At 40.5% G+C, this 22074-nt stretch overlaps 2 protein-coding genes across 4 annotated transcripts in view; both read left to right on the top strand.

The window, feature by feature from the left end:
* The window catches only part of si:ch211-246m6.5 (von Willebrand factor D and EGF domain-containing protein), a 56336-nt gene extending 45567 nt beyond the window's left edge, over nucleotides 1-10769 (top strand). For 2 of the 3 annotated variants that reach the window (XM_051942215.1, XM_051942214.1), the window contains exons 22-33: nucleotides 1853-2217; nucleotides 2294-2762; nucleotides 3065-3160; nucleotides 3252-3347; nucleotides 3662-3757; nucleotides 3918-4013; nucleotides 4146-4241; nucleotides 4648-4743; nucleotides 5292-5387; nucleotides 7147-7242; nucleotides 8539-8636; nucleotides 10238-10769. In XM_051942215.1, coding sequence (XP_051798175.1) covers nucleotides 1853-2217; nucleotides 2294-2762; nucleotides 3065-3160; nucleotides 3252-3347; nucleotides 3662-3757; nucleotides 3918-4013; nucleotides 4146-4241; nucleotides 4648-4743; nucleotides 5292-5387; nucleotides 7147-7242; nucleotides 8539-8636; nucleotides 10238-10258 — 1721 coding nt within the window. In that variant the 3' untranslated portion in view covers nucleotides 10259-10769. Of the gene's footprint in view, nucleotides 1-1852; nucleotides 2218-2293; nucleotides 2763-3064; nucleotides 3161-3251; nucleotides 3758-3917; nucleotides 4014-4145; nucleotides 4242-4647; nucleotides 4744-5291; nucleotides 5388-7146; nucleotides 7243-8538; nucleotides 8637-10237 lie in introns of those variants that run through there. The other variant, XM_051942216.1, reaches the window with a different exon arrangement.
* Nucleotides 10770-14338: 3569 nt separating this feature from the next.
* si:ch211-246m6.4 (basic helix-loop-helix transcription factor scleraxis) lies at nucleotides 14339-20069 on the top strand. The gene is made up of 2 exons (XM_022210434.2): nucleotides 14339-16065; nucleotides 17224-20069. Exons 1-2 carry the CDS (start codon nucleotides 15517-15519, stop codon nucleotides 17257-17259), a joined length of 585 nt encoding a protein of 194 aa, XP_022066126.2. The 5' UTR covers nucleotides 14339-15516; the 3' UTR covers nucleotides 17260-20069.
* Nucleotides 20070-22074: the final 2005 nt, after the last annotated feature.

Genomic DNA, 22074 nt, shown 5'->3' with positions numbered 1-22074 from the left:
AAGTCGGCCTCAAACGAAAAATGAATCTCTTGAATTGCTTTCTGAGGAGTTCTACTCAAATTAGTGTCTGTAAAAAATGTTTTTTTCCCCGTCATTTTATTTACTCGAGGAGACATTGCGCCCTCTCTCTTTTCCAGCAACATGACATTACTGAAGCAGATGTCTCTACTTTAATATCTGGGTTTTATTTCCCCATCATTTGTTTGACAGTGTTCAAGATTTTCTTCACCACAGAGCTCAATGTATGGATACAATACAATGATAATTAAGCCAAATTTAAAATGAAATTTTCTGTAGGCAACTTGCCAACTCAAGTTCACCCCTCTATTAACATGACCATGTCTTAAAAATACAGATTGAAACCGAAGCAACCAACCCTATTCACACATTCTTAACAGTGTGGAGTTGGATCAAAGCCATTTTAAGGGAGGGAAGGATTATTTTCATAGTAAAATCCTCTGATTATGTAACTTTAATACACAGAAATGAGTTTTTAGGTGTTAAATCAACAACCATAAAGGGAGCTAAAGCTAATTTTAGCTCCATGAGGTGGTAGAAAACATTGTCTGTTAAGGTTCTGGCTGACTTTTAGTAAAAGAAAACAAAAGTCCTGTTAATAGGGTTCAAAACCTTGACTATATGCTGACAGATTGATGATAAAAACATGTTCCAGGCAAAAAAGGCAGCATCATCTGGGCTTAATGCAGCAGAATTAGGAAAACAGGATTGTTTTCAGTATTTAGTGAGAGTTTGAAATAGCAAAACGTAAAATCTGATTTATTTTTGGCTGCTTATCTTATGTCAAGCATACGGTGGCCGAGACCCGCCATCGCTGCAAACAAAAACAAACGCTGCTGCAAATAAAGAAGAAACGCTGCAAATAAGAAAACACTGCAGACAAAAAGAAACGTCTGCAAATAAAAAGAAACGCTGCAAATAAAACAATCTCGTCCATAACTTTTTGAGTTATGCTGTTAGCAGACAGACAAACTCTGATGATTACATAATCTCCTGGCGGAGGTAATTAGACGTAGTGACATTAAACACTAACATTTTCACTTACTTTCTCGTTCGTTTTCCAAGTCGTACTCCTGTTCTTGTTTCTTTTTCTACTTCGTCATCTTCTTCTCACACCGGTGTATCGGCAAAAATAATCCCCAGTAATCCACTTTCGTTGTGGCTTTTTTATTTGCAGCGTTTCTTTTTATTTGCACTGGTGTTTGTTTTTGTTTGCAGTGTTTCTTTTATTTGCAGCAGCGTTTCTTTTTATTTACAGCGTTTCTTTTTTATTTGCAGCGGTGTTTCTTTTTATTTGCAGCGTTTCTTTTATTTGCAGCGATGGCGGGTCTCGGCCACCGTACAAGCAAGACAGAGCTTAGGGTATCCTTTAACGTTTATATGTTTCACTTTTTACGTATAAAACATGCTTTTAGCATTAACTAACTGATGTGTTTAGTGATTGTACTGTTATCAGATAATAAGTTTAAGTGAATGTTTCTGGAAAAGTGCTATTTTGATAAAAATCAGGAGCAGCTTAAGTATCCACTTCACTAGTGTAAAGTGCTTTTTACTAGGTCTCCCAGTGTATACAGTTTACGCTAGAGCAGCTAAACATAGGGTTCAACCCAAACACTTACATTTATCTATTTGTTGGCTTTGAAGAGAATAAATAAAGTGTACCATCTACTAGACTCTTTAAATACGCAGCATCTCTTTAACAAGAGGCCAAACACATTGCATCAGTATGTAGAGAATTCCACAACTTAACATGCCTGTCGCCTCTAGTCAGGATCCCTAAATTATGTCTGGACAAAAATCTGTTTCACTGATGTGACCGCCTGTCTGTCCTCAGCATCCAATCATCTCCCCCAGCAGCAGACACTAGGCAAGCCTAGCCAATCTCCGCACACAAGCAGCAGTAAAATCTCCCAGCTCCACCTGCCCAGCCTGCCCACCAGGCACGGCATCAAGCATCTGTCGTCATCCGTCACCAGAACGAACCGAGACAACGCACCACGACAAACTCCTGAATTGGGGAGGGGAGGCGGGACGGGCAGGAGGGAGGCGGTAACTTTTGCTTCCAGAGATGCTCCAAGGACATCAGTCGGCGCCCATCATGTCACTGCAAATACTCACATTACCCAACAAAGGACGTACACCAGAACTATCATCAGTGCTTCGAGGGAGATTGTGGTGCCTCATGTGACCGTCACCAAGGTGAGTAGATCTTCTCTGTTGATAAACACCAAACAACAGGATGGTAGGTAATGATCCTTCCTCTATCATCTTCCAGAAGTCTGAAGGAACCACGACTTTAAGGGTAACTCCACCTGCTCCTCAACTCTCCTCTCAGTCTGTTGGAGTAACGCCGTCCAAACAGAACACCCAGCCCCTGCTCAAGCCCTGGACCCCTCTGAGACCTGCCCTCCCACTTACAGCCGCCCTCACCGCTCTGTCCTACTCGTTGTCCGAGTCCGAGTTCTCTGCAGACGGAGACGAAGCCGAGCCTGGATCAGAGGCGTTGCAGATGGTGCCAGTGGTGACCCTCACGATGCCGGGTAAAACCGTCTACAGCTCCCCGGGACAAAGAGCCACCTCCACCCAGGCGTTGGTCAAGAGTGGAACAACAGCTAACAAACATGTCCCAACCTGTGCTGAGCGGCCGTGTTTTCCTGGTGTCCAGTGTGAGCCGGCCGTGGATGGTAGCTTCCGCTGTGGAAGGTGTCCAGTAGGATACACTGGGGATGGACGAGTCTGTCAGGGTAAGCCTGGGGTCAACTTTGGGTAGATTCTTATTATGGGAGGGTTGATCAGAACTTTCCTCAATTTGAGTTTTGCTGCCATTCCCATCAAAGCAGTCTTATGCAGGGATACACCAATCCCAGTGCTTCTGGAATGGTTGTAATGCTCACCTGAAGTCTTCGTTGTTCAATGTAATAATCATGTCAAGAGGAAGTCGCATGACTCAAATCTGCTGAGTAGGATGGACGGAGAACGATCGTGCCATTGTAGCTCACTTCAGGTTGTTGTTGTGAACAGCCACCAAACTTGTGTGTGTTTTTAGCTGTTTGCAGGCATCCATGTGGTAGAAACATGGAGTGTGCTGCACCCAACACATGCCGCTGCAAACCAGGCTACACGGGATCCAACTGTCAGACAGGTAAACGTTTAACGGCCGCATCGGTATGTGTTTGGATTGCTTTAAGTTCGCTTTTGTTGATTACTTCTTCTGGTTTGCTGTATTTTACTAGCAATCTGTAATCCGGAGTGCATGAACGGAGGGGTTTGCGTTGCTCCTGAGGTGTGTCAGTGTCCCAGAGGTTTCCATGGAGAGACTTGTCAGGAGGGTAAAGCTCAATGGTTTTTCCCAAATAATCCAGTCAGGAATCTTTTTAACATGCAAAAACAGTAGTAATTTCCTAAAAGTCTTAACTGGACCCCAAAAAAAATCACAAACTTTCAACCGTGGATGAGGTTCTTTTGGCTGATATGCTATTTAGTCGATCATAAAGTTGAAAAATTCTTAATTTTCAAGGGTCTGGAAAGCTATATTAAGTACTTTTTTTAAAAAATGGATCTAAAGAATGCCAAGGTATTTGGTACATATAAAGACGTATACTGAAAATAAATGAATAATATGTCCAAAAATCCATTTCTGCAGCTCTGTGCAGGTTACCGTGTGAAAATGGAGGCACCTGTGTGGGACTGCTCACTTGTTCTTGTCCTTATGGGTTTGTTGGACCTCGATGTGAGACTAGTGAGTTCACAATTTTTAATCACAATTACCATGTCTGAGTTTGTTCAATTTTTGAAACAGTTTCTATCATTAATTTACCAGTCGGTGCTTATATCTCCCAATTGATCTGCTTTCCTAGCTCATCATTCTTGTGATTAATACTGTTTCTCATTGATTTTAGTGGTATGTAGTCGTCATTGTCACAATGGAGGCCAGTGTGTTTCTCCAGACAGGTGTATGTGTCCACCAGGCTGGACTGGACCATCCTGTGATACTGGTGAGTGTTGTTACTAATGCCGTAAATCACTAAATTTGCAAGCAAAGATGATTTTAAAAAAATGTCTGAAGCGGTCAGTGTGTTTTTTTTTTCGTGGTTGTACTAACGTGTCATTGCTTTTTCTTCCTCCAGCTCTTTGCTCTCCCGTTTGTCTGAATGGAGGTTCGTGTGTTCGGCCGAATACCTGCGACTGTCCTCACGGTTTCTACGGAGCACAGTGTCAGAACGGTAAACCTAAAATCGTGTTCACTGATTTATGTTAACTCAAGGTGTGATCAAAAAGTCCTGTGGTTGATCTAAATTTGGCTGCAAACCCTTTCTCCGGCTCTTCCACCATTAAAACCTGCCGTTTCTTCTCTTGATGGTAGCCGCAGATCCACTTCTCATCACCAGATGCATGAACTTTTGATCCTCTAAAGTTCTACATACAACGTGACGTTTGTTGTTGTTGATGTTTGCACCAGATCAGAGGCTGTTGTGAAATTGCAAATGTACATGTTGGTTGTGTCGTCTCCTGACTCCTCTGACTCGTGACAGTAACTCTCATATACTAAGGCAGTCTCACAACTTTCTGATCGCACCTCATACCACTGTAATATCTACTGAACATTCTTTTTTCTTCTTCCTCTCCCAGCCGTCTGCAGTCCTCCCTGTAAAAATGGTGGTCTATGCATGAGGAACAACGTCTGCTCCTGTCTGCAGGGATACACTGGGAGGCGCTGTGAGAAAAGTTAGTCTTTCGTAATTACACTTTTATGAAATAATATGTCATTCATTTCCTGAACCACCCGCAGGTCTTCTTTCTTTTGCCACCTTTACCATCTTTTCCTCTACTCTGTTTTCCCATTTCAGTATTTAGTAGATTAAATTCTTCACATTACTTCTGAGAAACTTCCCTGTGCTGCTCTTTGAGATGATTCCAAAATGGTAAAAAAAAAAGAAATTGGGCCATAATGTGATTTTAAATTGCATTTTGTTTAATGTGTTATTAAAGGTGGACTTCAGAATGAGTTTCTTGTTCTACAAAACACAGCGGTGACAGTGGGTAGTGTTGATATGACAGTTCCGCAAGTCAAATTTCCGTTTCAGTCCATTTTAATGAAAAGAAAAGGAGTTTTTCTGCAGAACTTTGCAGGGACAACAGAAGCAAAATAACTGCTAGCTAACGTGGAGTGATTACTTTTCATTCTGACCTTTCAAAAACGTACAATAAAAAAACAGATTTTAATTGGTTCATTTGGTCGTCGGATAAATCCTGACCTCATTGCTTCTCTCCAGGTGTGTGCGAGCCGATGTGTATGAACGGCGGCAGGTGTGTCGGTCCAGACGTCTGCGATTGTCCGTCTGGTTGGCGAGGGACGAGATGCAACAAACGTAAGAATCTCAACCGTGCAGACACAAACTCATTTCATTTACGACACCCCCACCATTCTCCAAAAGAACCAGTATGAGCAATTCATACTAAAAGCATAAACATACATGAGATTCAGTCACTGTAAAATAAAAAAAAAAAAATATTGCATTCCTGTATGGTTTAAACAAGTAATCCATAATGAAACCTGCTGCCAATTCTCTGCATATGGATTTAATATCAGTAAAGACGCCTCACATGTGGAAACCATGAGGTGGAACATCTGGAGCCGTTCACGAGGCTGACCTTTGGATTTCTCTGCAGCAAGCAAGAGAGAAATTTGAGAGAAGACGGGTTTAATCACGGATAATTATAACCTATTAGGGATTTTTAATGAAGTATGTTCGGCTCCTTCGGTCCAGGACGTCCTGTCAGCCATCATTAGCTTCTCTGCTTTGCAACATTTGGTTTAACTGACATATTTTGCTAAATTATTTAGTTCTAGTTGCTGAAATAGGAGATTTTTCTCCACTTGAAGTGAGAATCGCACAAAGCTGGGAAGCTGCAGTAGCTGCAGTTCACATGCGAACTCAATCGACTGTTTTCACTGCAAATCAGATGAACCAGTGGAAGAGAGATGATTTAGATGTATCCGTAGCAACAAGCATGATCGAGTTCAGGATGAAGATCTGCTTGTTTTCTCTACAGCTGGTAGAAGTCAGCGTGGTGTTTCTGCTGTGGACGATACGTGTATATTTCACATGTCTATTGTGTGTGTGTGTTTATTGGAATCATACATTACATCCTATTACAGGCTGTCCACTGCAGTGTGCTTTTATAACATACAAATATCAGATATTGTCCAAGAAGATAATTATTTTTCAAATTAGACACATTTTTATTACACTACATTTTACCGAATATTTAAAAAAAAAAGATATTTATTGGTATTTTATCGTTGTAAATTTAACTGAATATATTACTACATATACGTACAGTATACAGAGATATATTTTTTGAATATATTTGTATTTTATTCTAATATATTTAACTAGTATTTTATGAGATTTTGTCTATGTACATTTTTATAAAACAACTTATTTATTGGTATTATTGTGGAGCATTTCACTGCAACATATTAGTATTTTAATGTAATACAGTGCACTCCTGTATATTAATATATTATTGTATAAAAATATATTTTTTTAACTTTACTGTAATTTTATAATAGTGCACATCATATAAAAATAGATTTATGTATTCATTACTGTTGCATTATGTTTTAAGACTGTATAATACCATATATTGTGTCAAAAACATTTTTTTACAATATTTCATAACAGTGCATTTCATTGCAGCCAATTTCAATATATTGTATAAAAATGTGACTAATGGTATTTTAGTGTAACACACTTCACTGTAATCTAATACAACATATTGTATAAAAGGATATTTATATGTAGAAATTTATTGTAGTGTGTTTCACTGCAGCGCATTTCAATTTATTGTAGAAGAATGTAAAAAAAAATCTTATTGTGTGTTTACTGCAGCATTTTATTATGATTTTAATGTATCCTAATACTGCCTCACAAATGTTACACCAATGCCTTTTTCCCCTCAAAACTGAATTACAGGACTGCTTAAAAACATTTATGTACGTCATTTGTGACAGTGTTATAAAACTATATAAAAGCACCGAAAATTTTCCAAAATCTAAAACAGACATTAACAGATTCACCGTTTCCTCACAAATATTCGATGTTGTCTTTTGTCGCCTCTCAGCCAGCTGTCTCCAGAAGTGTCTGAATGGAGGAGAGTGTGTCGGTCCAAACACCTGCCACTGTGCTCCAGGATGGCAGGGCATGCTGTGTCAGATACGTGAGTACGGCAACAAAGCACAGACACACAACCTCTGTTAGCGCAAATGTAACATCACTGTGAAAGACACCCGTTGCTGATTGGGTCATAAATGTAGTTTAAGTGCAGAGTAAGGTGATAAGCTGCTCATCTAAACTTGGCTGACAAAAATGTATAGGTGGCTTGCAAACACGTGACTTTAGCGGTGGCATTAACTTCCGGTTAATGAAGTGGTGGTCAGGCCAACCAAAATGGCTGCCGCAGAGCAAGGAAAACGCGACTCTTTTTCGGAGTATTTTCGTGCTTTAGATTCTAATTCTCAAACTCGATACATCGAAACACTCCAATTTTGTGATGGCATAGATCCGTATGCGTTATCCACGAAGGATTTGACCTACGAGTTGGAAAAATATCCGCCAGTTCAGTTCCCTGATATTTCAAACTATCTGGTGCTACAAACAAGCTTTTGCACTGCTAAACAAACGAAGGCTTGGAAAAGCATGGATTCATACAATTTCTTTGTCTGTGGACGGGTTAAAGAAGTCGGAGTTAAGATCCTGAAAGACAAATCCTGCATCATAAAAAGCCGTGTAAGTAACGATTTATGTAAACTTGTACTTGCTAGGTGTGTTAGCTCGGTGGATGCTAAAACATGTTTCTGCTGTTCTTTTCAGGTGAAACATTCGCAATGTTTATAAAAACACCAACTCATATCTGGTTGTTGATAAAAGAAGATGGAGAAATAATAACCGCGCATTGTGACTGCATGGCAGGCTAAATAATCCTTCAATGTGACAGTTTTGTGACAGTAAACAAGCTAAAAACAGCGAACGTTAGCTTGTTAAGTGGGTAGTTGGTGTTAACAGTCTTTAAAGAATGGGTCTTAAAACCAACACAGAAAGGCTCTAAGCATGTATATCATAATAATTCACTAACCTTTAACGAAGTGATCGCCACAGACTCTGGCATTCTTTCACTCCGCTCCCTTCGAACTCAAGGAAATGTTAGCGAGCCATTTTTCTCTGCGTCTTTTCGTAAAATCCTCAGTGCGAGGCCATTTTTTAATCTCTTCACGAGGAACCCTGAAGTATCCTTTATCAATTTCACGATTTGATCGATTAGAACAACCTAAAACAACACACGCAAAAGGCATTTTTGACCGATGAGTGAACGTTAGCCACGCTCGCTGCAGTCAACAATCAGCTCCGCTGACCACCACTTCATGATATGGATAGGTAATGAGGCGGATGTGACATCATTTGCAAGCCACCTATTGCAGCTTTTACCTTGTGACTTCCTGTTTCTGCTGTTTCCCAGCTCTCTGTGAACAGAAATGTCTGTACGGCAGTCGATGCGTCCGACCAAACATCTGTGCCTGCCGTAGTGGATACTCAGGGTCTCTTTGCTCCAAGAGGGTAAGAACATGAAGCACCAGTTTAAAATAAAAAAGGTTTTCTTGCAATGCATGTCATTTTACCTTGAATTGTTCGTGCTTTCTTGGCTTGTCCAGTCGCCCAGTCTGATTTACACTCCAGTTTGGCCACAGAGCCAGGATTTGTTCGATATTTGTGCTCTAATTGCGCTTCAATAGCAGCTTAAGAAGTAAAGGTTTGAGTTGTTTTCACTGCTGGTCATCTTCTCTGAGATGCACGCAGGTATGTCAGAGGACTTAAACATGAAGAAAAATGCAGCTGTTCTCGTGAGTTACAGATGAGTCTGCCGTTCTTGTCGTCATGAACATATTTAAAGACGCATTTCGCTTTGATAGCCTAAAAAAATCTGCTTGCGACTCCAGCTGTTCAAGCTTTTTTTTTTTTTTTTTTGACAGCAGGTTGTCCTCAGCTGGAACACGTGTGTGAACATAAATGTAAGAATTTCTGAAGCTATGCATGTAAATCCTCAGGAAGGAAATCTTGAGAGATTTAAAACACATTCAAGACTTCAGGGAGTTTGAAGCACAAAGATGAGTTCTAGATCAGGATCATATCAAGCATCCCAATCTCACCCTCACATGAAAGGATCTGGCCCCAACACAAGGGGGTTGGAGTCCTGATGAATTAGAGGCGAGTCAATAGTTAAAAGGACTTAAAACAAAGCTAGAAAACAAATACAACCAAACACAAAGTGAGAACAGAAATTTAGGACTGGTTAACTGACCAAGTTTATGGGAAACAAACTGGGCTGAGGAAAAGGACTTGGACATGTTGGAAACCTGGTTTCTGGAATACTGGAGGATGCATGGAGAATGGAGCTTGGTTGCTGGATGGATGGAGGACAGAAGCAGTTGAAGCTCAGAGCACTGGTGATGGAAACCCGGGACTGGGATGCTGGGAGCCTTGACGTCGGTAGCAAAAAGGTTAAATGTAGGGAGTCTGGAGGCTGAGAGTGTGGTCACTGGGCGTTCGGAGGCTGGTTGCTTAAGTATGGAAGCATGAAGTGTGGAGGCTGATAGCTGGAAGTGCCAAAGCTGGTCAATGGGGGCTGGAGGCTGGTTGTTGGAAGCACGAAGTGTGTCGGCTGGTCAGTGAAACTGTGAAGGCTGGTCATTGGATTGCTGAAGCTGGTCGCTGGGAGTCTGGAGGCTAGGTGACTGGAGGCTGGTCGCTGGTCACCTGGAAGTCTGTAGGTGAGGTGATTGAAGAGTGTTCTCTGGGATGCTAGAGGCTGGAAGTCTGGACTCTCAAAGTCTGGAGGTTGGCTGGTCACTGAAAGCGTAGGTAATGCTGGAGCCTGTTAGACTTGGAGTGGAGAGGCCAGAAGCCTGGGAGTCTGGGAGGCTTGTTGGTTGCAGTGTGGAGGCTAGAAATGTAAAGAGTGGAAGTCTGGGATGCTGGAAGCCTGGAGGATGGTTGGTGAGAGCGTGGGAGTCAGGAGGCTGGAAAGCTTGTCTTTTTTTTCCCTTTATATATTTGACATATCTACTTTTTATGTCCCTCAACGTGCTCTTGAAGTGTTTTTGTTTCATCTCATGAGGGATCTGAGTGATTCTACAATCTCGTATTTCTTATTTTTCCAGCTTCCTATCACACGAGGTTGACATCAACAAACCACTGAACATGTGGAGTTGAGTCGGCATCAACAAAACAAACCTTCAGATGATCCAGACCGTCATCAAAAGAACCACTCATTTTTGAAAGTCATTTTCAGCACATCCAAAACTCCAAAACAGGGGGAAAGTTACCATCAATCAAAACGCCAAAATACTGTAAATTGAAGAATCAGGCAGCTTTGAAGCTGATAGAAACCAGTTTCATTATAAAAAGCATTTCCTCCAAACACATCATGAATCATCATTATTTTTGATATTCCACTCATTGGTCAGACTGCAGTGAGGCTCATTTTCTCCTCATTTCTATTTCACTGTAAGTTCTCCATGTTTTTCCACCATAAATCCAAACCTCTGTATGAGTATTTATTTATTTGGTTGTTTTATATTGTTGTGTACGTCTTGTTGTATATATCTTAATCACTGTATAATCGATATTATTTCTTTAGTAAAACATTGTTTATTGGTTGTTTTGTAAGAAAATAAAGGTCCTTAAGGGGTACCGTGTCCCTCAGATTTCATACAATGTCAAGAAGTTCACTGAAATGAACTTATTTCTTGGGATTGGTACAATGAAGGTTTGCAGTAACATTTGAAATTTGTATTCTTTGATGGAGGTGGACTTCATTAAGCTTGGCTAGTTTGTCTTTAGCAGGACTATGTGTTACTTTCCTCTAAAAAAAATTACTTTTCAGAACAAAATCAACTCTTGAAATGTTGGCACAACTATTAAATGATCATATAAGAGGAAAGAAAAGTCAGTAAATTCACTTTAGCTCAGGCTCACTGCACTGAAACTCAAACACACCCTCAGTGGTTCAGTTCTTACCTCAAGTTACTTCAGATTAAACATTTCATTAATAATTAAATCACGAAACAGAAAGTCTAAAAGGTAAGACAGACATTAACCCTCCTGTTATGTTCACTTCTCAGAAACGGCAATGATTTTCATGGATCATGTTTAATTATACAAAAATGGCAGAAACCAAAAAATCCCATCAAACATTGTTTATATCTAATCATTAACTCCATTTCTAACTTTTTCAGTGAATATGTAGTGCAGTGGTGTTCTTTAGCTCTCACAGATCAAGGTTCACTGAGGATGATTCACTCGTTTTTCTGAAAAAAAATGCATGTTATACTTTTTTGATGTACAAATACAAAATACAATAGTTTTACATGACATTCATTTTTACATTTTTTTCTTTTTATGGAGTGATGACAAACTGACACGAAACACCTCTTCTGTTCGTGGTCAAATTGACTTAAAATCAAGACAAATGAGGATCTGTATTGAAAGAAAACTTTATTTAAGCACCGTTTCGACACCAGAAACATGTGAAATTAACCATTTTCATTTTATATGAAAATCAAAGAAAAAATTTATGATTGGCATGCTGACTTCAAAATATTGAAATAAATAACATCCTCATTATAAATCTGTATTTTTTACAAACAGTAATTGTGTGCCCATCATAATATTCAGCTGCTTTTCTGCATTTAAATCAGCTAAAAGCCTCATTCTTTTCAAAATATTTGATGCTGTTTTTCAGTTGTTGCACTATTCCTCTGTTTTACGTGTATTTTTTCGGGCTCCTTTGCTGCCACATTTTATTTTATTTTTTAACTGAATACTTTTACAGCCTGATCAGCTAACAGCAACATGTGGCCCCGTTCACCTCCCATACCTCTCAGTAAGTTAAAGCTGTTTGCAAACATGCATCCACCTCTGCAGCATGGCCAGCAGAGGACACGAAACACCTGAAAGAACAGAATCAGGAGCAGCTGAAGAGGAAATAACACTCACAGTCTTCTCTAGAGCGTGCATTTCCTTCACAAACGACGTTTGAGGTGTTTACAGAAGCTGCGGATGCTTTTTTAGCTTCGCTGTTTTTGGCTCCGGCCGGCGTTTGACTTTGCTGCAGGGGCCAGACGAGTTCACAGCCGGCGGGTCGAGGCCTCGGGGGCCGCGAGGAAACCGGGATTAAGAGATTAATGAGGCCGCATTAGCTCCGCACCAATTAGGATTCCACCCCGGCAGCAAACTCCTTCCTCCACTCGGCCCAAGACGGAGGAGCTGCAAGATCGGAGAGTTTTTGTTTGTCACATGCTCATACAGTTTGTGCTTGAAATGCTACATTGTGTTAGCTAACGGTGTTGAAAGGCTCATTGATGATTAGAAAACCCTTGTGGAATTATGTTGGCACATGAAAAAAAAGTGTGAGCTTTCATGGAAAACCTAAAATTGCCTGGGTGACCCCAAACTTTTCAACATTTTGGGCAGCTTCAACCTCATTAAGCTCAGCATATGGCATTTAAAAGTCAGCTTTTCCCATCCAGGAATATCCAGAATCAAGGATGACAACCTCAAATTACTTCTGTGGAGGACTTTTCTTCTTTTTAATCATCTGTTTTGTTAAATAATACTAATATTGGCCTTGGAAGAGGCACAAATTTGCACGACATTCTTTGAAAAACAACGGAAAAATAGACTAAAAATGTCATAAATAATAGGAGGCAGTGACTGTAAAGTTCAGTGTAGATGTGCAATGATGCAGTTGTGTGCATGCACCTATGTGCTATTTACATATTTGTGAGTAAATTATAAATTTCAGCAGCGAAGGATCAAAAATAGATGAACTAATTTGCTCGATTTGAGCTTTTACCCGCCTGAAAACGTCTTTTTCTGCTAAATTTGTTGCTGTAAACTCTCCTGTAGCTGCAACTTTTCATCTTTAACCTGCAGAAATATCATCTGTTTGTGTTGAAAATAGAAAGCAACACTTGGGTTTAGCTGCCCTCTAGTGGCAACAATAATAACACCGTGAAGAATGCAAATATGCACAAAAACGCAGAAAATCCTCAAACTAAAGGGAGGAAAAGATCACGATAGCCACATCTCACCAAGGACTGGTGTGTGTGTTTTTGTTAAAAAAAAAGAAAAGTAAATTGATTTGCAGGAGAATCGATAACTTTTATGTGTTTTCATCGTTTCTGCTGCGAACGGACCCGACAGCAGCGACAACGCACGCACAAGTCATCGTCCGTTAGCAGATATTTATATCCACCCCCAAAGATGGCACTGGGCAAAGGTGGAGGAGGGGGCGCTGGTGTCCATCATGGTGGGCACAGACGGGTACACCTGGACTGTTCACTCAGTAGAGCCTCGGAGGCGACGGCCAAAGCAGCAAAGCTATCCTCCGTCCTGGATGCCAGCGGGCGCAAACACACAAACACAACGGTCAGACGCTAAAACCGGTCAGAGAGGGAAGCTAAGCCTGCAGCAAAGTCATAGTTTTACATCCAGGGCACATGAGGGCAGGAGAACTGGTGGAATAAACCGTACAGAAGCACTGAGTCCATTCATGAAACTGATGGAAGTTATCTTGGAAAGACACAAAAATGGAAAGTCCAACATCAAATAAAGTGTAAATAAAAGGGAAAAAAATGCAAAAAAACAGGAAGAATTCAGTTAATTTTAAGCAATAATAAAAGAACAAAGTGTGCTTGTAAAACAAATAATCCTGCAAAATATCTGTAAACCTGCTTAAAAATGCGAAAATGAATAAATCTGATAAAAGGTGTATTTAAATTTGGTTTGGAAACTAAATTAAAGGAGGTCAAGTTTCATAATCAGAGGCTAACTGATGGAGATGTGCCTCCTCTTTCATTACAGATTAAAAGTGTCTTTTAAAAACTCAAATTGAAGCGTCACAGCTGGATTTCCTTTAGTTAAAAAATGGCTAAAATCTGCTCAAAACCGACGACTGAGGATGTTTACGGAGACACAAATGCAGACAAAATGTGAAGTTTACTGTAATTGTGGTCTCTTAGAATGAAATCCTATGACGAGATGCACCAACATCTTCATCCTGCAGCAGTTTGAGACTTAAACTGACAGCAGTCAGTTTTCAGGTTAGAAACAAGAGCAGAATTAGAAAAGGAAAGCCTAAACTTAAAGCCTAGTCATTTATTTTGTGCACATAACTTTTTAAACTGGATCTGCTGTATACACCAGAGTCCAGGTCGCATTCCCTGCGCTTGAAATACAAAGGTTTAAGTACAAAAAAAAACAAGAGTTTGCGTCAGCATTTTTGAGTAACGACAGCTTTCAATTAAATTATGTTGAATCTGTGAAGTACGCTGAGCGAAAACAATTAGCTTCCTCTGCAACTGCTTAATAATTGGAAGCTTAAACACATCTTTTTAAAGACTTGAAATCCTGAACTCAAGCTGGAGAAAAACTAAGCTATCAAGCCAATTTAATTAATTTACTGCAACTTGAATTTTGCTTTAAATTAACGCAGAAATTTGAGTACAAATCACACGCAAGATTGAGTTGATGCAATTAGCGGCCTTTTTACATCAACACAGCTCATCAAAACCATGTTTGACACTTCAAAGAAATCAATAAATCTGAATTTTTATCTGGAAATTAAGCATTTAATTAAGTCGTGTTGACATTTTAGAGTGTAAAGAGCTAAAAGTAAAACCAGATTTTGTCAGCATTTCTACTAATCTTTCTTTTTCTTTTTTTTAAAAATTAATTCTACTCAAATAAAAGAGTGGCAAAGTTGCAACCTCAGACACGAAAGGCTAAAGGAGTAAACTGATGCTGCATTTTTACTGAAATTAAAACACTTGAAAATGTAATTTCAAGGTGATGAAATAAAAAAAAACAGCAGGCTCCCATCACCAAAGTGGAAAGATGAATGAAAGCAGGGCAAAATAGAAGCTGTTTTCAAAATAAGCATTTCCAAAATGTGCTTAATTATTTTTGCATTAGTAAGATTTTTCACTTTTTCTCTGTGATATTTCAAAATAAACTGCACAAATCAATTGAATCAATCAGTGAAAACTTTAAAATGATACATCTGATAGATTTTCCCTTCGTTTCTTCTCTGTTTCCTGATCACCTGTTATCGGCCTTGGAGGACGCCTGGTATCGGTCGAGCCTAATTTAAACCTGCATCCTTCAGACCACAACAGGTGCCTCCTCCTCCTCCCCTCCTTTAGGCTCCACCTGTCTTCCCTTTTCCGCGGCGGGTTGTCGACCTAGAAAGCAGCCGTCATCCATTAGAAAGGTATGCTGACCCGCCGGGGGGCAGGACGGCGCAAACCCCCTCGGTCACCGGATCGGCGGCAGCTGCTTGGCCCCCCGGTGCTATTTTCACCTCCAGGATAAAGTGCCGTGCAGCCGTCGGTCTGCGCCGCGGCAGCAGCTGCAGTCAGAGCAGAGCAGCGGCAGGATGAAGTCCACAGGCAGCGATCGCAGCGCGCAGCACGACGGCATCGCCTCCGACCTGGACGACCTGGACAGCGGCAGCGACAGCTCCGACGGGAAGTCTATCGGCGGCTGCAGCCCGCGCAGAGAGCCGGAGCCGGTAGGAGAGGAGAAATCTCGAACCGGTGCAACAAGACGAAGGAGGCGGCGGAGGAGGAGCAGCAGCGGAGGTGGACGAAGCGGCGGAGACTCGCGTCTGTCCGGAGCGAGCAAACAAAGGCAGGCGGCCAACGCGCGGGAGCGGGACAGGACGCACAGCGTGAACTCGGCCTTCACGGCGCTGCGCACACTCATTCCCACCGAGCCCGCAGACAGAAAGCTCTCCAAGATAGAGACGCTGCGCCTGGCCTCCAGCTACATCTCCCACCTGGCCAACGTGCTGCTGCTGGGGGAGGACTGCCGGGACGGGCAGCCCTGCATCCGCTACCAGAGCATCCTGCACGGCCCCGCTGCGCTCAGTGCGCCCCCTCTGCGGCCCATCTGCACTTTCTGCCTCAGCAACCAGAGGAAACTGGTGAGTGGATTTTACACACGAGCGCACAAAAATTACCACCAGCAGTCCAGCACGGCTCCTAGCTGACTTTTACGCATAACATTTTTTCCAAAGTCACCACAGGCTTTTACGCACAACTAGTATCTGCTCCAAAAATATCGCAGCATTTTACGCACAGCCATATGCTCCAAAGGCAGCGCCGGCTTTTACGCACAGCTGCTATCCGCTCCAAAGTCACCGTAGCCTTTTACGCACAGCCACTTTCTGCTCCAAAGGCACGGCAGCCGGTCTGAGGCCTCTGAAAGCGGAGCGGATGAAGCACCTGTGCCGGCTGCATCCTCTTAATGTTGAAAATAGATCTGCAGGTGCTGAGTGTGCGAGGTTCAGCAACGAGTTGGTTCGACCGAAGTGGCACCTGTTTCTGCACTGACGGACGCTCAGTGAAAACAAGCTGTGGTGCCTTCAGAGCTTTAAAATAAGAGCAAGGCTTTGGCTCAGTGCAGAGTCAGGTCAATTAAATGATAAATAACAGATTCAAAAATGCTAGTTTAGTTGTTTTTTCAAGACTTTGGCTTGGACTTTGAGTGTTTCAGGTTAAAAAAATGTAAAAACCGATAAAAACACTAACTTGAAAGCCCATAAATAAGGAAAAATAGGGGAGGATCTGAAGTGTTTACAGTCTGAGATGGTGTCTGGCCAGCTCCTTGCAGCTATAAATGGAAACTATAAACTGGCACAGTATCAGAATATTATGTCACAACTGCATTAAAATGAAAAACAGAAATTTACATTCACAGAAGTCGTCAGGATTTCGATGCATCTGCAAAACAGAAAACAAAGCATCACTCATCCACATTTTCATTACATTAGAGTGATCTTCTTCAGCTTATTGAAGCATGTTAGTTATTTGTGTGTTCATGAAAAGCTGAAAATCTGTTATAAATGCCAGTAAATAGGAACTAAAATGTGATTTAAAGACATTAACTAAAATATTTGCTGTGAATAGAAGTAGAATGACAGTCAAATCTGGGGTTTGGAGACTGAAACTGACTCCACAAAGTTGATATTTCTGCAGATTTAAGTTGATTAATGCTTGTGTTGTCTGGAAAACTGTCACTGCACTTTGGCTTTGGTGTGTTCGGTGGTAAAAAAAAAACAAGCGTTTCTTTGCCTCCACAGCTCAGAGACGGAGGGAAACACTCGGCTGCTGTGTGAAACCGAGCGGCTCCAGACAGACGTGGATGGTTTTGTTTACATGCAGGACTTTGTACATATATGAATATATTTATTTTTGGGGGTTAGACGAGACAACAAAGGACAGATCTGACACTGACGAGCACTTTGTGACCCTCTGTGTTTTGGTTGAGCTGTAACCTGAGCCGATGTGTAAAGTTGCACCTGACGTGGGGCTATTTTAGGTCCCACCAGTAGTACAAACTACCCCACCATCCAACTTCTAAAAAAAATAGAAACGCGTGTCGCCTTCAGTCACATGAAGGAAACTGAAGAGCAGCGACTGCAGTGGTTGCTGTCAGTTCAGCGCTGCTTTCAAGTGCTGTCAGGAATAATCGGAGTCACACAGGGGGCGGCTTAAAGGGGCATTAATGTGTCGTCTCCGGGGGTGACTGACAGGAACTGATCTCTAATGATTTCTCAGGAATTTGAAAGTCACAGTTAATTTTTTACACCGCGTCCTGCCACTAGGGGGCGCTCTACTGCTCCAATGTGTTCATTTATGCTCCATTAATTAACGGACAACTTTCGAGATTTTCTGCTTTTCTTACAGTCAGCAAATCCCATTAGCGAACATGTCAGCACCTTTGGATGTTTCACCTGTATGAGCCGAATGGAAAAATACAGAAAAGAGCAAAAAAAAAAAAAATGTACGGGATATTAACATTTCTTTGAAGAAAATAACAAAAAGTGTATCATAGAATAAGCAGAAACAAAGAGTGTAGATGCTAAACAGTCTGTGTGAGACATCCAGTGTTTTTTTGATGCCAATGAGCATTTTCGATTAGACTTATAGCACTGGAACAATCTGCCACGGATATAATAGTGTTTGCTTGTTGCAAATCCAAAGCCCAGGCAAATATGATAAAGTCTGATTTCATTAATATCTCATTTAAATTGACAAGATATTCCATGGAAGCTCACATGCATGCATGAAATGACTGAAACCTAACATGTAAAACACCCTTAAAGCTACAAAGAAAACCTAAAAACCTGCTCATTTTCAGCTTTCCTTACTCCCATGGGTTTAACGTCAGCTCAAACTGAAACTTTATCAGAACTTGAAGCTAATGATTTCCTGATAGACTGGGAGACGATCAGGACTGGCCCGAATAGTGGTTTCTGGTCTCTGGATATTCGGGCCCAACTAAAGACGAATATCCGACTATTCGTTCCGCCCCGTAATGTCTGGGGGTAGGGGGGTGGGTGTCCTCCCGGACGCAAATTTTGCACACTGCCTTCGTTTTGTCTTCAGTTAAACTGAAGAATTCCCAAACAGCGGAGGTCTTCCGCATCTTGTCTTGTGTTTAAGCAACAAAGTGAAGCGTGACGTCAGAGTGGACAGCCACCTGGAGCCGAAGGCGAAGGAAAGAGACGAGCTCCGAATATTCCTATTTTAGTCTGGGGGGAGGAGGGGCTGATCACATAGACATAAGTGTATATGTTTATGTGATCAAAGGATGGGATGAGGCGATGTCAGCCGAAGACAGTAATGCAGAATATTTGTTCCGACCAGGCGAATATTCGGATACCAAAATTAATATCAGGATACCACCGTAGCGAACGAATATTCGGATATTCGGGTCCAGCCCTAGAGACGATACGTCATTGGCTTTGGAATTTTCATGGGGTTTATTGCCTGTAAGAAACAGTAGAAAATCAAGAAGCAAGATCGATTTTTAGATGCAAGGTGACGACAGACGTGCAGTTACAAGACATGAGTGGATAAACAGTTGGGCTTCATGAATCGATCTAAAAATTGAACAGCAGAGAGCTGTATTGATATGATCAGTGCTTAAATTCAGAGTTAGCTTAAAGCTAACGTCTGCATTGTTGGTATGTTGGGTATTTAGGGGTGAATCAATCAGAACTGCACTAATAGTTTGGCAGCCAAAATGTCAGGAATGAAGCGAATCACCAAACGTTCTTTAAAATCACGCGAACACATGGAGGATTTATTTGGATCTTTTCATTTTTGCTTTGCAAGCTTTTACGCAATCAGGGAGCTTATTTCACTTAGATTGGATAAAAACAGAGCCACCACTGTCACTTCTTCGCACACACACTCTGTAAATCTGGTTTCCTGTTCAGTCTCATTAGTTTATTGGTCACTTTGCAGCTAATCCCATCCCGCAAACTGCACAAATAAAGTCACTTTTTCCATTTGCAGGCGAGCTGCTAATCCTGCAAAGTGACACAATGCTTGCAAAAACACTTTAAAAAGAAACTCTGCTTTTCCATTTGATTCGACTGTAATGGTGTGAATCTGAAGCTGATATTTCAACTGGGAGCTGAAAGATATTTTCGACTCGGTTTCAGCAGAAATGAAGGATTTGTTCCTGCATTGTGGCTTTTTGTGTATCTTTGCCGAAACCTCTAATCTTAGCCTGAATTGTTCTGATGAATTTATTTGCAGTGTGGTGAACTGTTTACTTTTGCGTTGTTGCACAACCTCTTTTCTTTTTCACTTTATAAACACAGAACTGCGACGTTCTGTGAGCACATGAAAGCAGGACGCCCCGGCATGCACTAATTTGGAGAACATGTGGACGGAATCCGTCTACGATCAACTTGATGTTCATCTCACAGCACTAAACGATCAGCGGGAAATCTTGCACACTACCTCAGACCTGTTTGAAATATGAAGGCCTACCTCTAAATCAAACGAGCAACTGTGTGAAAATGTACTTGAATCGACTGTGTCCTTTGCACATCGCAAATACCGAGAAGCTGCTTGAAGAGAAACATGTATTTTTGTACAATAAAAATGAAAATGAGGATGTTAAACTGCCTGCTTTGTGTAATTTGTGATTGAATTTCTGCTGACAGTAAAACCAGCACTTTAACAGAAGGTCACTCTGGAAATACACATGCTAGAAACGTGCTTGAAGTTCTTGTTTCTGCACTGCAAAAGCTCAAAATCTTACCAAGTCTATTTGTCTTATTTTTCGTCAAAATGTCTCATCCCACTTGATTTAAGGTAAATTCACTTAACAAGTGACATTTTAGCAAGATTTTTGAAGTCAAACAATCTTGAAATGATCTTGTTTTGAGTTCAATTTTACAACAAAACTCTAAATAAGTTTAACCCTCGTGTCGTCTTGTGGGGTCAAAATTGACCCGTTTTAAAGTTTGGAAATGTGGAGAATTTTTTTTTTTTTTTTTTTCCCCAGTGAAACTTACACATTTTCAACATTTTTGGGAAATTTTTGAAAATTTTTGGTGGGGGAAAAAAGAGAAATGTTAAAAATGTTTCTCAAAAACATTTACAAATCTGAATGTTCTTAAAGAAAACATTAGAAGTTCTACTGATATATACATGTAATCACTTCAGATATTTTTAGGATTTTTTTTGGAAGATTTTTACTCATTTTTTGAAAAATTTTACAAGAATTTTCTTGCTAAATTTGGGGGAATGTTTTAAAATTAAACCTTTTGGGGAAACTTTTAAGGAATTATTAGAATTTTCTTCAAGGTTTTGCAAATTTTCAGGAATTTGGGGATGTTTTTTTTTGCTGGATTTTTTTTTAGACAAGGAAACAATATTTTTTGGTGCCTGTAATCGAAGACAAGAGGGTTAAAACATCTCAAATTAGGAAGTTACATAAAAGCAAAAATCTATTTTTGAATGAAAAACTGCTTTTTTTTAAGCATGTCTGGCATATTTTAGGTTAAAGCTTGACAATCCTGGTAAAATATAGCTCAAAATAAGTTTTCCCAGTTAATTTTAAGATCATATCTTATTTCAAGAAATCTTACCAAGCCGTTTTTCACTTGTTCTGTTGGCAAGTTTTGTCCCTTATTTCAGGGTAAAAGTTCCTTGAAATAAGTTAGTTGTTCTTGTTTTGAGAGCAGCGTTTTTTCCAGTGATTCTGTGCAAACAAAATGAATACGCTTACCACATAAAGGATCCCAGAATTATGAAGTACGTTCCAGATGGAGACGAAAAATAGATGAAAACGCCCTAAAAAGATACAATGGCAACAAAAACAATTAAAATGAGGCATAAAATAGCCAAAATGTGACACAAAATGACCTCAAGGAGACACAGAACTGCTACAAAGAGAGATGCAAAACAACCAATGTAGCAGAAATGAGAAGAATAATAAAGAGATGCAAATAGCACCAAAAAACCGGCCATCAGCATGTACAAAATGACCCCAAAGACACACAAAATAAGCGAAATGTGACAAAAAATGTAGCAAAAAATTAAATGCAAAGGACAACAAACACATGCAAATAAAACGAGAATTATCAAAAGGTGCTAAATGCCCCTAAAGAACACACAAAATGGACAAAATATTCCACCAATTGACAAAAAGAGATAGAAAATGGGCGAAATGTGACAAAACATGAGTTCAGAGAACACAGAAAGGCAACAAAGAGATGGAAAAACAACCAAAATGTAATAGAAAATGAGCAGAAGTGAAGGCAGACAATCGTAAAGCGATACAAATGGGACGACAAACGCCCATCAAGAGATGCAAAATAGTCCCAAAGACGGACAAAATGAAAAAAATGATACAAAACATGGCCATAGAGACGCAAAAGATTATGTCAGTGTGACATAAAATGATCACAGAGAGGTGCAAAAATGTGCCAAAAACTGCTATAAAGACAAAGACTGACCAATATGTTAGAAAAAAATTGTCCCAAGTCAACACAAAAACACCACAATATGACCAAAAATGGCCACAAAGGGACACAAAATGAAAAAAAGCAAAAACAAAAAAAAAAAACAACCCCCACCAAAAAAAACCCCCAGAGACACTAAATGAGCAAAATGTTTAAAAAAAA

The sequence above is a fragment of the Acanthochromis polyacanthus genome, chromosome 22, assembly GCF_021347895.1.
Source record: "Acanthochromis polyacanthus isolate Apoly-LR-REF ecotype Palm Island chromosome 22, KAUST_Apoly_ChrSc, whole genome shotgun sequence".
NCBI lineage: Eukaryota > Metazoa > Chordata > Actinopteri > Pomacentridae > Acanthochromis > Acanthochromis polyacanthus.
Note: the sequence above shows the minus strand (reverse complement) of the source record. Positions and strands in the feature narration are given on the sequence as shown.

Excerpts from the sequence above, each read along its gene's own strand:
- si:ch211-246m6.4 (XM_022210434.2), top strand. The coding sequence starts at position 15,517 with ATGAAGTCCACAGGCAGCGATCGCAGCGCGCAGCACGACGGCATCGCC. Across the intron at positions 16,066-17,223 it reads TCAGCAACCAGAGGAAACTG|CTCAGAGACGGAGGGAAACA; the intron begins GTGAGTGGATTT and ends TTGCCTCCACAG.